The sequence below is a fragment of the Drosophila mauritiana genome, chromosome 3R (genome assembly GCF_004382145.1).
Source record: "Drosophila mauritiana strain mau12 chromosome 3R, ASM438214v1, whole genome shotgun sequence".
In the NCBI taxonomy this organism is placed as follows: domain Eukaryota; kingdom Metazoa; phylum Arthropoda; class Insecta; order Diptera; family Drosophilidae; genus Drosophila; species Drosophila mauritiana.
Window position 1 is genome coordinate 10,658,516 of NC_046670.1, and position 13,067 is coordinate 10,671,582.

At 43.7% G+C, this 13,067-nt stretch overlaps 5 protein-coding genes across 7 annotated transcripts in view; 1 reads left to right on the plus strand and 4 right to left on the minus strand.

Annotated features, from left to right (window-relative positions):
• LOC117142410 (extracellular sulfatase SULF-1 homolog) overlaps window positions 1–13,067 on the plus strand; it is a 28,483-nt gene that overhangs the window by 3,700 nt on the left and 11,716 nt on the right. The window contains exon 2 of one of the 2 annotated variants that reach the window (XM_033306360.1): window positions 3,860–3,909. The exons of the other annotated variant lie outside the window; for it this stretch is intronic. The gene's annotated coding sequence lies outside the window, so the exon portion shown is untranslated. The remainder of the gene's footprint in view (window positions 1–3,859; window positions 3,910–13,067) is intronic. 2 annotated transcript variants of the gene reach the window in all.
• On the minus strand, window positions 5,107–7,067 carry LOC117142411 (D-xylose-proton symporter-like 1). The gene is made up of 3 exons (XM_033306362.1): window positions 6,778–7,067; window positions 6,545–6,717; window positions 5,107–6,487 (listed from the first exon to the last, which is right to left on the minus strand). Exons 1-3 carry the CDS (start codon window positions 6,977–6,979, stop codon window positions 5,354–5,356), a joined length of 1,509 nt encoding a protein of 502 aa, XP_033162253.1. The 5' UTR covers window positions 6,980–7,067; the 3' UTR covers window positions 5,107–5,353.
• Window positions 7,575–9,615, minus strand: LOC117142412. Of its 2 annotated transcripts, none has more exons than XM_033306363.1 (4): window positions 9,086–9,615; window positions 8,854–9,026; window positions 8,603–8,803; window positions 7,575–8,542 (listed from the first exon to the last, which is right to left on the minus strand). In XM_033306363.1, the coding sequence occupies exons 1-4, from the start codon at window positions 9,255–9,257 to the stop codon at window positions 7,592–7,594; spliced, it is 1,497 nt and encodes a 498-aa protein (XP_033162254.1). In that variant the 5' UTR covers window positions 9,258–9,615; the 3' UTR covers window positions 7,575–7,591. The 2 variants fall into 2 exon arrangements, with proteins under 2 accessions (XP_033162254.1, XP_033162255.1); XM_033306364.1 differs by having other exon boundaries at window positions 8,854–8,983; window positions 9,086–9,176.
• On the minus strand, window positions 9,736–12,592 carry LOC117142413 (probable polyol transporter 6). Its single transcript, XM_033306365.1, has 3 exons — window positions 11,254–12,592; window positions 11,021–11,193; window positions 9,736–10,945 (listed from the first exon to the last, which is right to left on the minus strand). The coding sequence occupies exons 1-3, from the start codon at window positions 11,420–11,422 to the stop codon at window positions 9,812–9,814; spliced, it is 1,476 nt and encodes a 491-aa protein (XP_033162256.1). The 5' UTR covers window positions 11,423–12,592; the 3' UTR covers window positions 9,736–9,811.
• LOC117142414 lies at window positions 12,589–12,995 on the minus strand. Its single transcript, XM_033306366.1, has 2 exons — window positions 12,765–12,995; window positions 12,589–12,680 (listed from the first exon to the last, which is right to left on the minus strand). The coding sequence occupies exons 1-2, from the start codon at window positions 12,915–12,917 to the stop codon at window positions 12,660–12,662; spliced, it is 174 nt and encodes a 57-aa protein (XP_033162257.1). The 5' UTR covers window positions 12,918–12,995; the 3' UTR covers window positions 12,589–12,659.

A 13,067-nucleotide genomic window follows, 5' to 3' on the forward strand; every position in this document is an offset into this window, starting at 1 on the left:
GACTGCATTAACCTGAATGGTGGCCACGGCAGCAGGAGCAGCTTCAGCAGCTGCAGGAAGGATTGCGGCCACGGATTGTGGAATGGTGCACGCAGGCTGAGCTGAGCCCAAAACTTAAGGGTGACGAGGAGGCAGGCGGCGGAAAAAGGAGCATGATCCATGATGAGCTGTGCGGCAGGAATGCGCCAAAAGGCAGCGACGCCGACTGCATTAAAGTGGAAAATCCTGTCTGACAACATTTAAACCGAAAAGAAATATATATGTACACAAACCTATAGTAAATATGTGCAAAATAAAGCCTACAACAAAAAACCGCAAACAACACATAATAAGCGTGAAAAAAAAGGCAAAATGAGAGCAAAACCAACCCAGTCCAATTCCCAGACTTGGTTCCACTCCGGGCCAGAAAGGATAAAGTGGGCAATGAATAGGGAGTGTGGCTAGGAGAGCAAACCACCAACAAACAAAGGAAAGGAAACAAAACGAGAAAATTGTCTTCAACTGCTAGACGGCATGAAATGATACCCTAGAAAAAGTAAACAATTTAAACATTTTATAGTTTCCAAGAAAGAAAAACCAACGCAAAAGATTACATTCACACAAACTGAACATTCTGAAATAATAGTGATGTAGATCAATATTTGTAGTTCATGATTCAAAACGAACATAAAACAAAATATTTTATAAACATGCAACCAAAGTAACAATTACTATGCCGTTGTCATGGTTTATAGATCTATACTCTATCTAGACATGGCATTTACATAAATCATTACCCTACAATTCATAAATGTTCAAAGAGAACTAAAACATCATGCGATTATGATTAACCAATTGCTGAAAATACTTCGGACACCTGATCCCCAGGCACACTCAGCACTAAAAGCATTCCGATTTGCACATTTTCCGCGATTTCGTTTCCAAAGAAGGACGGCGCTAAGAACCGCATTTATAACATCAATAAAAGTTCGTGTTTGTTTACGTGCAAAACAAATTAATAATGGAAAATCACATGTGGTTTTCCACAAACCAAACACAAGTCGAATAATTCTCCCACTTGCACATGTACATATACGAAGAAAAGCAATTAAAATCGCAAAAAAACACTAAATTGGTCAGATTTTGTTTTGGCAAATCGCCTTAAAATCAAAATAGGAAGTTAAAAATATGGCCAAATTGTATCCCTGCTAAATTAACTTCAAACTACCACAATTGATGATTAATGATCCCTTGGTGAAGGCATATATTAATGTTTATGAATAATTTCTTCATATTAAACAGAACTCCTCGATGTTTAATAATTGCAACCGAGTGCTAATTGAAAACGTTTCCAGGAATTCCAAGTGTGTTTCGTTCAAGCCATTTGTATTGCTGTCAACATATGCGCGTTCAATTTATCAGGTAGTTTGTGTGAGAAGTCCACTGGCATTGGTGGATTTCGTTTCGTTTTCTGGTGAACCCATTCTTCGATCTGAGGCACCACTCCATCGTGTCATTTCCGTTCAAATTTCTACATTGACGAATTGACAAAAATATATCATGGCATTGTTTCCTGCAAATGTTATAGCACTCATTTTGTCAAAGTCTGCGGCAGAGAAAAAGGTAAAAAAAAGGGTCCGACCCAAAAGCTCTTTCTTGGCCTAAACATGTTTGTTCTTTGCTCTTTTTCGGGCCAACACTCTACCGGGAAAATTAACGACAACTGACAGGCGCAGAACAAAGGATAGTGAACACAAGTCAACCAATTCAGATCCAGTATCCATAAAAGAATCTCGCTCAATCAATTGTTAAATTGCTGAATAATTGATTCGGTTACAATGCTCTGCGAGGTAATCAATTAAAAGTCGCTCTCAAGAATGCAATGGAAAAACATTATTACAGCTATAAAAAAATGAATTAACAATCGCAATTCCTAATTGCTGAATTCCTAATTGTGATTTGCATGCGCCATTTCGAATTCAATCAAAACTCAACTGTGACCGCGGGCGTTTATTACATTTTTCTGCGTGCGATTCGATATATGATGTGAACGAATATACATATGTCAGTTTGCTTGTAGCATTGTTTATTGTTCAATATTATTTATTTTTGCAATATAAACATTTTTTATTCGATTTATGACAGGCCATTTGATGGTGGGCTTTAATTGAAATAGTGCTTGATAATGGGTTGCGCTAATGTCTATAATTGTTAGATGCCTCGAAAGCTATGTGAATAATTCCATTAGCATGGATACTACGGAACACATTTTTTACCCACATCAGATGGAATGCTTTCTCGCAATCTGCCAACTGATGTTAATTGGTGCGTAACTTCCAGCCTTTCTTCCCTCTGATATTCAATGAAGCGTTACCAAAGGCATTATTGTCTGCAATACGAATTGATTGTCTATTTGCATTGTTCATTTGGCTCCATGAAATCATCAACATGCAACTACCTGTTTTCCGTAATTCTTGTGCACAGGGAAAAATTCTGTTACCACTTTGAAATATATTTTAAATATTAGTTTAAACTAATTATAATTTGTGGCAAGTAAGGGTGCAATCACTCAAAGTTCAACCAATTTCTTATTATTATCAATTACAAACTACTAATTGTTGTTGAATTTTATTGATATGATTTCCTGAGTGCGTTTCTGGGGCCAAATGCGCAATAGTCCGGCACAAGTATCCAAGTGTAAAGTCGCCAAGATCAATGACACCAGCAAACGGAGTTTGGTGGTGCGAAGCGGGTTCTGGGCGCTTATCAAAAGTTCTGGTCTGTTGATAAACAAGCGGCATGATAAATGGACAGCAATCAATAACGTAGAGTTGGGTGCTTCCTTGGCCAGCCAGTTAGTCAGTGGTTCGGTTTGTTTACCTGCAATCAAAACAGTTTATGTTTTTCCCTTTCATTCTGTTTGCCTGTCTCGCATGTAAATAAGTCCGTAAATACGCGGACCGGATAGGCAGGCAAATAAACCGTAGAATGTATTCCCCCCTTCACTTCTGTCGCACTTTGTTTGCCCTCCTATTTGCAAACGCTGCGTATACGCAATGTGTGCAGTTGTTAGTTCGATCGCACGGTATTAGACTTAATTTAAATGCGATCAAGGTTGTGGGGGTAAAAAGTTAGCACAAAGGTCCTGGTTGCATGTCAGAAAGGTGTTGCTGATAACACAAAAAACGAACCACCAAAAACTGGGTTAAAAGTTAACTTCTTAAGGGGGCGGTGTGCATTGCGCATACGCAACGTGGCGGCAGTAAAGTCGTAAAAACGAGAAAACAACTGCTCACCTGAAGTCAGTTAAGCGGCAGCTGTTTGTTCAATAAAAGCCAAACAAGCTTGCCTTAACTCGAAAGCAACTTGAGCGAATTGAACGAAGTGGCTATACACTACTTGAAAGTCACTTTGCCTGCTTCGTCCATCAGCTGAAAGCCTATTAATCCGCATTTACATTCGCACTGCAGTCTCTTTTTCCATTGAGCTTATTTTTATTTTGCACTCAATTAAAATGCCAAGTTCAGCGCCTGCCAACTTTCAAAACTGACAGCTGACAGATGGAAATTGCCCGGCTAAGGAAAACTCCTGGCCGGGTCACGGACTCGTCACTCATTCCATGGGCCAGCTATCAATCATTCCGCTCATTTGCCTGTGAGGCAGGTGCAAATGTGTCAGTTGTAAATGAGCAGAAAGTTCACGACGGTCTTTGCAGTTGGCTTCTTGAAAGTGTCGCCGGTCTTGAGTGGGGAACACGGACTGTTTTAATTGAGATGAATAAATGATAAGACTTTCCAGCTGTCTTTCTCCTTCGTTGCTACAGTATTTCCTATCTCATTCAAGGTGTTAATATTTTAATTCGGGTTTCTTTGAATTGCAGGAATACTGACTGGCAGAGGCAAAAGGCAGTCGAAAATATTGAAAACCAGGGTGAGTTTTAAGCTAAAAATAAATTCCTTAATTTACAACAACCACCTCAGTGAAGAAAAATTACGCGCTTTACCTTCGAGCAGGTAATTATCCAAAGCTGCGGTCCATAAAATCCGTTTCTTCGCACTTCGGTGAATGCAGTTGCCTTGTCCATTGAGTTCCTTTTGGCTGGCTGCTCTTGAATCCGATGCACTGCCTGGCGGTTTGAACTCTCACCCCCACGAAATTCTGGGGTGAAATGGCCGCGAAGGGGGTTGCGCGTAATTAATGTGCAGAATCACGCGTCTGCATTTAATTCACTTTGGGGCATGGGAAATCGCCGAATCGAGAAAGCCACTCGAGCGACGTGGCAACATTGCTGCACGCACTTGGTCGATGCGATTGGGCAACCAATGGATTCCCAGCTTGGTTCGCTTCGTCTATTTAAGGGCATCGCCAGCTTTTTCCCAGTGATTGCGGAACACGCTGCTTTTGCTGCTGGCAATTGTCCTTTATTGCCATTCCTTCATTAGGCTGCCGAGTCTGGTATGGCATTTTAATGCAATTTTTATGCGCATTTTTTTGCGCTGTAAAGGCCTTATTCCCTACAACTCGACTTCCCCGTTGCCGATGGATGTGTCACTTGTAAGATCATTTGAATTGTAATTCATATAATTCGCCGTATTGTTGTCTGGATGGGCCTCTGTGACCGGCGGCGTAAGTGCCTGACTTTCGTTTCTGGTGAGTGCAACGTTGCCACAATTCACTCGAGCCTCAATTTGTTGGCCATTGAAGTGATATATTCATTATGTATGTCTAAGTTCAACTGCTAAATACATTGTTCGCAAGTGTATGCTCATACCAAGAATTCAAATTACAGCTGCTGCTTTCGGCCAAAATGTTTAATTGGGCATGAAACAAAATTTATCCAAGGAAGTGCATTAAAAACGCATAAACCGCCGGCGCGAAGTTAAACAAACATGTTCGGCATTCGAGCGAACACCAAAAAAGCGCCATCAAAGTGTCAAAAATGGAACACATGTGGGGATTAGAAGCGCGCAGAGCTGGCGGGGACATAAATTAGCCCATAATAAAGTTATAAATAAAGTCTGCTAGCCGCAGGGCACATATAAATAGTCTCCAGTGGCTCACCGAAGGGGGAATTAACCGCATTAAAAATTTGAGAAGACATAAATATGTTTCAATGTCTAGAAAAAAATGGCAAACCAGCCGCCGACTGCATTTACTCCTCATGCGGAAGTTAAATCGTAGAAAAACAAGAGAGAAAGCTGTAGTCGATCTCCTCGACTACCAGATACCTTCTACCTGTTACGTACTTTTTTACTCGCATCAGTAACTTCCAAATTGCCTTCCAATTTTGTAAAATGTATGCAATATTTAAAAACTAATTCATCAGTTTATTTGAGGTCAACCGTTTATTGGACAAACATTAAATGGAAGCCACCTAGTAGGCCATGACATCGTGCACCCGGCGGAAGCGTTCGCCTGCCTGTCTTAGCGTCAATCCTCGGGTCTCTGGCATTAGAACGGCAAAAGCCACGAGGCCTATTACCATAATAATTCCGACAGCGACAAAGTACGTGTAAAAGGACTCGGCGGTGGGAACAAACTTGACGATCACAATGATGTGGATCACCTGCTCTAGACACACGATCAGGCCAATCAAGAAGGGTTTCACTCTCATCGGAAAAGCCTCGCCCAGATAAGCGGATGAGCTGCAGATGAAGAAACCGGCGAAGAACTGGAATGCCATGCCCAGACGGCACACCTGCCACATAAAGTAATAGTCGAAAATGTGCACGTAGTCCCCGTAGACTCCGGCCATGCCCAGCATTAATCCAGCCATGCACATGAGTCCAAGCAGTGAGACAAATTTCCGGCCCACTGTGTCCAGAACGGCGAAGGTGATCAGGGCACCGATCAGGCGTAAAAGTCCAAATATAATCGTGGGCCAGGAGTACTGGGTGCCCTCCACCAGTTCCGTGGTGGTCAGTATTGAGTACGATAGTGGCACCGAGAAGGTGAAAGCAACGAAGCAGCGAAAAAGAAGCAGTTTAAGGAAGGGCATCATGGACTCTCCCAGCTGCTCCCCTACTCCCTGGGCGCTGCCCTCCACTACGTATAGCTTGGCCTCGTCGTAGGCTCGATCTCCAGCCTCTCGAGTCCAATAGGATCCCATTAGCTGTTTCACACTGGCACGTGCCTTCTGCTCCTGGTTCTGGCGAATATAGAAGATCGGCGAGTCGATCGTGATGGCTACACTTCCCAACGCAATGGCCGAAAAAACGATTCCAAAGATTCCGTGCACTCGGTTGATGGTCATGCCCAATCCCTGAGCCCACTGTGAGTCGTAGATTACTTGAATGGCCACTCCCAATGCCAGACCATATTGCTCCAATGCACAGCAGGTTCCTCTGTTGGTACTCGAAGCGATCTCTGCGCTGTGGATTAGGAATGGCACAGTGACTAACCCTATGCCCACTCCTCCGACATATCGGGCGGCCAGGATCGACTCGTACTCATATGGAGCACTCACAAAGATAATGGCGTCAATTAGGTTCATCACACCACCCAGACCCTGCGAATAAACATAGATATTAGTCTAGGAAGTCTAAAGCTACCATTTTCCACTCACATAAAATACTATTTTGGGCAGAAATGCTGATGTAATGGCGGACACCACAGCTCCGATTATAACGCCAATAAACCAACTGTACTGGAACTCCAGGGTGTTGGCGAAAACGGCAGTCAAGTTCCAACCAAGACCTTGGGCCATGTCCATACCAGCATACACAAAGAGAAGGGTAGCTGTTTTTGAAGTATATTTTGGTTATTCATAAAATTATTTCTTAGTGCTGCTGATCCTACCTGCTGTTCCGGATTGCGTTTGAGAAGGGGTTGCCCAGCGGCTGTTCGATTGGGTGGTGATGACCACCGTGGTTGGTGGAGGGGGCGGTGGCGGTTGTTGCTGGCGTCCATTGGTAATGTATGTGGTCTGCTGGGGTCCAGTGGATATGTAGGTGGTTTGCTGGACGGGCACTGGACCCGCGGTGACATATGTGGTCGTCATAGTTTGCCTTATATAATAAACAGCGGTCAAAATGTACCTTGCCTTGCAAGGAGCTGGATCGATTCGTTCGGATTGGTGGCCACTGGCTGACTGGGCGAGCTTTTATGAAATATTTCCGCGTAAGTAGTAGCTATCAGCAAAAAAGATATCTGACAATTGATATATTTTATCAGCTGGTAGATACTCGTGTTCTCCGCTTTACGGTAGGCCTGTCGCTGGCCGTGATTCATTTGAAGTAAGCCCCGATAAGTCGTGATAAAGTCACAGAAATATTCAAGGGCCATGGGTCCAGTGTTGTTACTCACCCCCATTGTGGTGTCCTGGCTGACTTGTTCTAATGGATCGGTTGGCGGGCACAAAGTTCAGCATGAGCCATCGTTTAGGGGTATACCCTCAAAAAATAAGAGACCTTCAGAACTAGTTAATTTGTAGTGGATAAGCGGATGACGTGTTGGAGATACTTGGAAATGTGTTATCAATCCCATTAATTGATTGATTTGATTAACAAATGTCAAAGATAACTTTTCGAGTGAAGTTCGGTCTTGTACCAACCAAAAAATTTTATTTGTAAACAAACGTTCCTGTTTTTACTCTCAAATAGTTTAAGCAAAGTCAAATTAATTGTAAATTAATTTGTTTGTATTTATTACAGGGGTTTAATCGTATGTTCTGCAATCGCTGGAATCGCTTGGTAGCTTCCCGTAGTGTTGTTTTCCTTGTTTCTGGGATAACGATCCCAAAGAAAACCACTCCAACAAGGAGAATGATACCCACTGACAGATAGTAATGGTAAAAGAAATTCTCGTAACCCTTGTTGTATCCGACAATATTAATGATGTGGATCGTTTGCTCGAAACCTATAATGTATCCCACAAAGAAGGGCTTAACTTTTATGGGAAACGCCTCGCCCAGATAGACGGATGAGCTGCAAACGAAGAGTCCTGCGAATGCCTGAAAAGCCACTCCCAGTCTCCAAACCTGGTACATGTAGTAGGTCATTAGTGCATTAGCCGGATTTGCATACGAGGCAGCCATGCAAAGCATCAGGATGGCCATGCAAAGTAGACCCACGAGTGAGATTAGCTTGCGCCCCAACTTGTCCATAGATCCTTGAGCTACTAGGGCTCCTAGCAAACGCACCAATCCCCACAGAGTCACTGGCCAACAGGAAATGAATCCTTCGGTCAGGAGAGCACTCTTGATAAGGGATGCGGAGAGGGGCAGGGAAAATGAGAAGGCGACGAATCCACGGTAAAGCAGCAGTTTTATAAAGGGCACCACTGAGATCCATAGCTCCTGACAAAACGTCCTCTTCTGGCTCTCCGCTACATAAAGCTGAATCTCCTCAAATTCCTGATCCACTGAGTGGTTAAAGCTTCCCAATAGTTTCTCGTGGCATTTGCGAGCCTTCTCCTTCTGTTTGATTCGCAAATAGTAAATGGGCGACTCAATCGAGAGGGCTGTCATTCCAAGACCAATAATAGAGAACACAATTCCTATTATGCCATGAACCTGGTTAACAGATGCTTCCTTGTCATCCACCCATTGAGTGTCATAGATAACCTGAAAGATTACTAGCACATTTTATACGTTTCTTTATAAGAAGTCTAATGAATTAGAAACCTGGATGGCAATGCCCAAGGCCAGACCACACTGCTCCATTGATCCGCTAACCCCGCGTTGGTTGTCCGTCGCCACTTCGGCACTATGGATAAGAAACGGTACTGCTCCGGCCACGTAACGAGCAGCCAGAAGACATCCGTAATCAAAGGGTTTACACGTGAATATAATTGACCCAGTCAATTGCATTAGACCGCCAAGAACCTGCATAATATTTGTATTGCATGTGTCTCAACTTGTATCATTTCACTCACATAAAAAGGCAACTTTGGTAGGAAGGTCATGGTTAAGGAGGCCAAGGCTGCTCCAGCCAGAACTCCAATGAACCAACTGCATTTAAAAACTTGCGTGGCCGTGGTGTTTAATGTCTGGTTCCAACCTGCACTGTGGGCAAAGTCCATGCCGCCGTAGACATACAGAAAAAACACTGACAAAAGGAGAAAAGTAACATCCTTTAAGTGCAGAATCTTCATTTGCAATACCCACCTGAACATGCCACGTTAAGTTGCTTGTTGATTTGCCTTACGGATGCTGGATTGCTGACGGATGAATTTATTTGGATCGGAGGCTCCGGAGAAGGTGAATTTGGTTTGTATCCTTCAGCATAGTCCCTGGTGGGAGAAGTATCCGGACCAGCCGTAACGAATGCGATAGTCATGCTTCCTTCTTTCTTGCAACTTTTCGGGATGATGGCTTTTCTTCGATCCGCTCAACTTGATGGACAAGTGTGAACTACATGAGTTCTAAAAACCAATTGTAGTGCCGTACACATTTCCTGAGTGATTAAAGTACACTTTTATAAGCTTTTAAATATAGTCTTATGGCACTTTAAAGTAGTTCCGACAGTAAAAGTAAAACCCAATGAGGGTCGATAAAAATGTTGACTTTTAATTTGACGAACTGCTGAAGAAAGTTTCGCCAATAACAGTTTCTTGGCGTAAATAAGCTAACTAGGATTTATCAATTGATTTATTTGTTGCTCGTTTATATTATTATATTTCTGTATCGAAAGCTTCTCGGTTTTTTTATGTTTACAAAACTACGAAAAATTTGTCTGTTAATGCTTTATTTCTTATTGCAATTAAATGCTTTGCTATAATGATTATCACAGAAAGACACTTTAAAAATATGTTTACGAATCTTATTTTATTAACTTAAATTAGTAAGAAAGTAAATGGCAATTTAAACAAATATGAGTTTGGAGTCTTAGACCTAGTACATCTGTAGGTCGTACCACTTCTGAAAACGTTGGCCAGCCTTCCTCAGCGTCATCTTCTTTGTCTCCGGCAGAGACACGGTAAAGAAGATCATGCCCACCAGCATGATAATGCCAACGGCCAAAAAATACTGGAAGAAGAAGTCCTGGCTGGGCACAGAGCTTACGCAGGCAATTACCACGATATGGACGACCTGCTCAATGATGACAATCACTCCGACCAGGAACGACTTGACCCGCATGGGAAAAGCCTCGCCCATGTATGCGGATGAGCTGCACACGAAGAGTCCGGCGAATACCTGGAAAGCCAATCCGATATTGCTGGCTGAGGTCATTAAGTTAAAGCTAATTAAGTTGGTCACGTTGGCATATAGACCCGCCAGCCAGAGCATTAGTCCAGCCATAACGAGCAGACCCACCAAGGACACCGCCTTGCGACCCAAAGTGTCCAGGAATAAGAAAGCCACCATGACTCCAATCCCACGAAGAACGCCAAATAGGTAGATTGGCCAAAGACTGAGGCCCTTCTCCGCTACTGCGGTGCTCGAGATGATCGACATGGTCAATGGCAGTGAGAAGGAGAATGCCACGAAGCAGCGGAAGAGCAGCATTTTCAAGAAGGGCATCACCGAGGCCACCAGCTCCTCGCCCAGCGTCCGGTTGTCGCTTTCCGCCACGTACCTTCTGGCCTCCTTGAGAGCTGCATTAACGCCACCGGGATTATGGCTCAAAAGTTTCTCCTGGCTCTGCTTTGCCCTGTTCTCCATATTTCGACGTAGAAAGAAGATTGGCGACTCTACCACCAGTGCAGTCATCGCCAAGCCAAACAATGAGACTATGATCCCTAGGATGCCATGGATCTCGTTTGGGTTTGAGTCAATTAATGAAGTCCACTCCGTAGTAAAAATCACTTGAAAGCAAATTCCGAGGGCTAGACCGCACTGCTCCATTCCGCCGTTGACTCCTCGTAAGTTGCTAGATGCCACCTCAGCGTTGTGAATGAGGAAGGGCACCGTAATGAGGCCAATCCCTAACCCGGCCAAATAGCGGGCGGCCAGGCAGGCCGAATAGTCTGCAGGTGCAGCCGTAAATATAATGGATCCAGTTAGCTGCATCAGAGCACCAAAAACCTAAAAATTGTTTAAAGAAAACACATAAATATACATATATCTATATATACTGAGAATGACGCGTCTTCAACTTACATAGTAGACCAGCTTGGGCAAAAAGGTCATGGTGAGAGTGGCGGCCAGTGCTCCAATGATGACACCTACAAACCAACAGTACGAGTACTCCGTAAACAGGAGGACGCTGTAGGGTTGACTCCAGCCCAAGCTGGCTGCCAGGTCCATGCCACCATAGATGAATAGGAAGAAAACTGGAAGGAGAGTGTCGATAAAGACATGCACTTCTCGACTATGTAGTTTCATTTTCTCACCTGTATAGGACGCATAATTCTGTTTATTGATGCGGGTAAAGTATCCTCTGTTATTAGTGGTCACAGCCGGTTTTCTGGGCTCAGGTGGTGGTGCGGCGGTGGCAATGATGATGGTTTCCTGTGGGGGGCTGGGTACTGGGTCCACAGTTGTGGTTTGCATACCACTCATTCTTACAAAGTCGATATTTTTCGTTCGGTAGCTCGGTCGTTACTGGGGACCACTACAAGTCTACAATCGTGCTTAAATCGGACAAAAGGTGGTTCGAACTTGGCGATACTGATATCTTGCTGATAAGTAAATGACATTATAATCAGTTTATAGATACTAGTGTCTTCACCGATTTTACTCGATTCGATTCAAGTCAATTGGGCGTTTGGCCTTGAATATGATTCATGATCAGGGAAAATGGGGACTTTTCGGGTGGTCAACACGGTGTGGTAAACTAAAAATAGTTTTTATATATCATTGGCCTTTATTGGTTTTTAAGACATGTTGACTGATAACACATGTGCTTCTTTTATTTCCCACGTGTGGGAAATGCCATAAAAAAAGCGTTGCTATTTTTTTGAATTTTTTGATGACAGTAAATCACTGATCTATCCTAAACTATCCCAGACCTGGATGGATGCAGCCATGTGTTGCATGATGACTCCCCAGCGCCTGTTCATCGTTTTCATTATGTTTGGCATTATAATTCCAGAGAGCAAGACAGAGACAAACTCATCAGGCTTAAAATAATAATCGTAATCATAATCATCCCAGTGGCGGCCACACTCGAGTGTTTGCTTGAGTTGTCTCAAATTGCGTAATGTCTGCACTGACATTGCCATTTCCATCCACACCCAACTTCAGTCCGGCCAGCCCAGCATCTTTGCGAGTCAATCTATCTTGTTGCGCCTCAAGCTGTCAAATTGCGCCACATGTCCACGGATTCGAGGGGTGGGGCATCGGGGAGACAGACTGTTGCCTTTTCCCTGTCATTTGACGCTGCTCGACAAATTAGCCAAACGCCTCGCCAAGGCATCCCAGCTCCAGATCCAGGCACATCAGCAGTGCCATCTCCATTTCGTTTCGAGGGATTCAAGTACATTTTAATGAGTTTATGCACAAAGTTGTCTAATGGCGTAAAAATTATGAGCGCCAACATGTGGCTACGGATATACGAGTGTGGGTAGGGGTGGGGTATGAGTATGAGTATGTCTGTAGATGGAGATAGATCTGGAGTGGCACATGGCTCCTGAGCACTTTGCATAAATTTCTTTACTGCTGCTTTCGGGTGGAACGCGGCGACGTCTGCCAGCCCACTAATGGAGTCTAATTACTCTAGCCGACAGCCTGACGCGAATCTCTTGGCTAATAAAAACGTATTAAGACAGCGCGCAGACGTTCTCCAACTGTTGTTTATTCATCGGCTTCCTCGCAGCTCCTACAAATGAGACATATAGGAATCGTCATATGACCATCAAGTGAGTGCTTCTCCTCGGCTCTGCGATCCCACTTGTGCATTTACCGTCTGCATCTGGGCCAACTGGCTCTTAAAGGCCATCTCCAGGCACCTCTGGCTAAACTTCACAACCATCATTAAGTATACGCACTTCATCGAGAGGAACAGCACCCGCTTCCAGTTGAGGTAGGTGCGACTCCAGGACGAAGATTCTGGCATGCCGCTGATCTAGGGGAGGTTTGCCAGTGGAGACCTTAAACTTAACAATTTGAGCACTACAGGGGACCGAGAAAGTGACACATAACTCAGATAACAAAATATATATATTTAAATTATACAGGCAAAATATTTTAGGAAATGCATTAAAAT

Coding starts and splice junctions, on each gene's coding strand:
- LOC117142411 (XM_033306362.1), bottom strand. CDS start 6,979: ATGACGACCACATATGTCACCGCGGGTCCAGTGCCCGTCCAGCAAACC. Junction 6,718..6,777: donor AACGCAATCCGGAACAGCAG/GTAGGATCAGCA, acceptor CTTCAAAAACAG/CTACCCTTCTCTTTGTGTAT. Junction 6,488..6,544: donor TGCCCAAAATAGTATTTTAT/GTGAGTGGAAAA, acceptor GTTTATTCGCAG/GGTCTGGGTGGTGTGATGAA.
- LOC117142412 (XM_033306363.1), bottom strand. CDS start 9,257: ATGACTATCGCATTCGTTACGGCTGGTCCGGATACTTCTCCCACCAGG. Junction 9,027..9,085: donor ACTTAACGTGGCATGTTCAG/GTGGGTATTGCA, acceptor TCCTTTTGTCAG/TGTTTTTTCTGTATGTCTAC. Junction 8,543..8,602: donor CCTTGGGCATTGCCATCCAG/GTTTCTAATTCA, acceptor GTAATCTTTCAG/GTTATCTATGACACTCAATG.
- LOC117142413 (XM_033306365.1), bottom strand. CDS start 11,422: ATGAGTGGTATGCAAACCACAACTGTGGACCCAGTACCCAGCCCCCCA. Junction 11,194..11,253: donor GAATTATGCGTCCTATACAG/GTGAGAAAATGA, acceptor CTCTCCTTCCAG/TTTTCTTCCTATTCATCTAT. Junction 10,946..11,020: donor TGCCCAAGCTGGTCTACTAT/GTAAGTTGAAGA, acceptor AACAATTTTTAG/GTTTTTGGTGCTCTGATGCA.
- LOC117142414 (XM_033306366.1), bottom strand. CDS start 12,917: ATGCCAGAATCTTCGTCCTGGAGTCGCACCTACCTCAACTGGAAGCGG. Junction 12,681..12,764: donor AGTTGGCCCAGATGCAGACG/GTAAATGCACAA, acceptor TCTCATTTGTAG/GAGCTGCGAGGAAGCCGATG.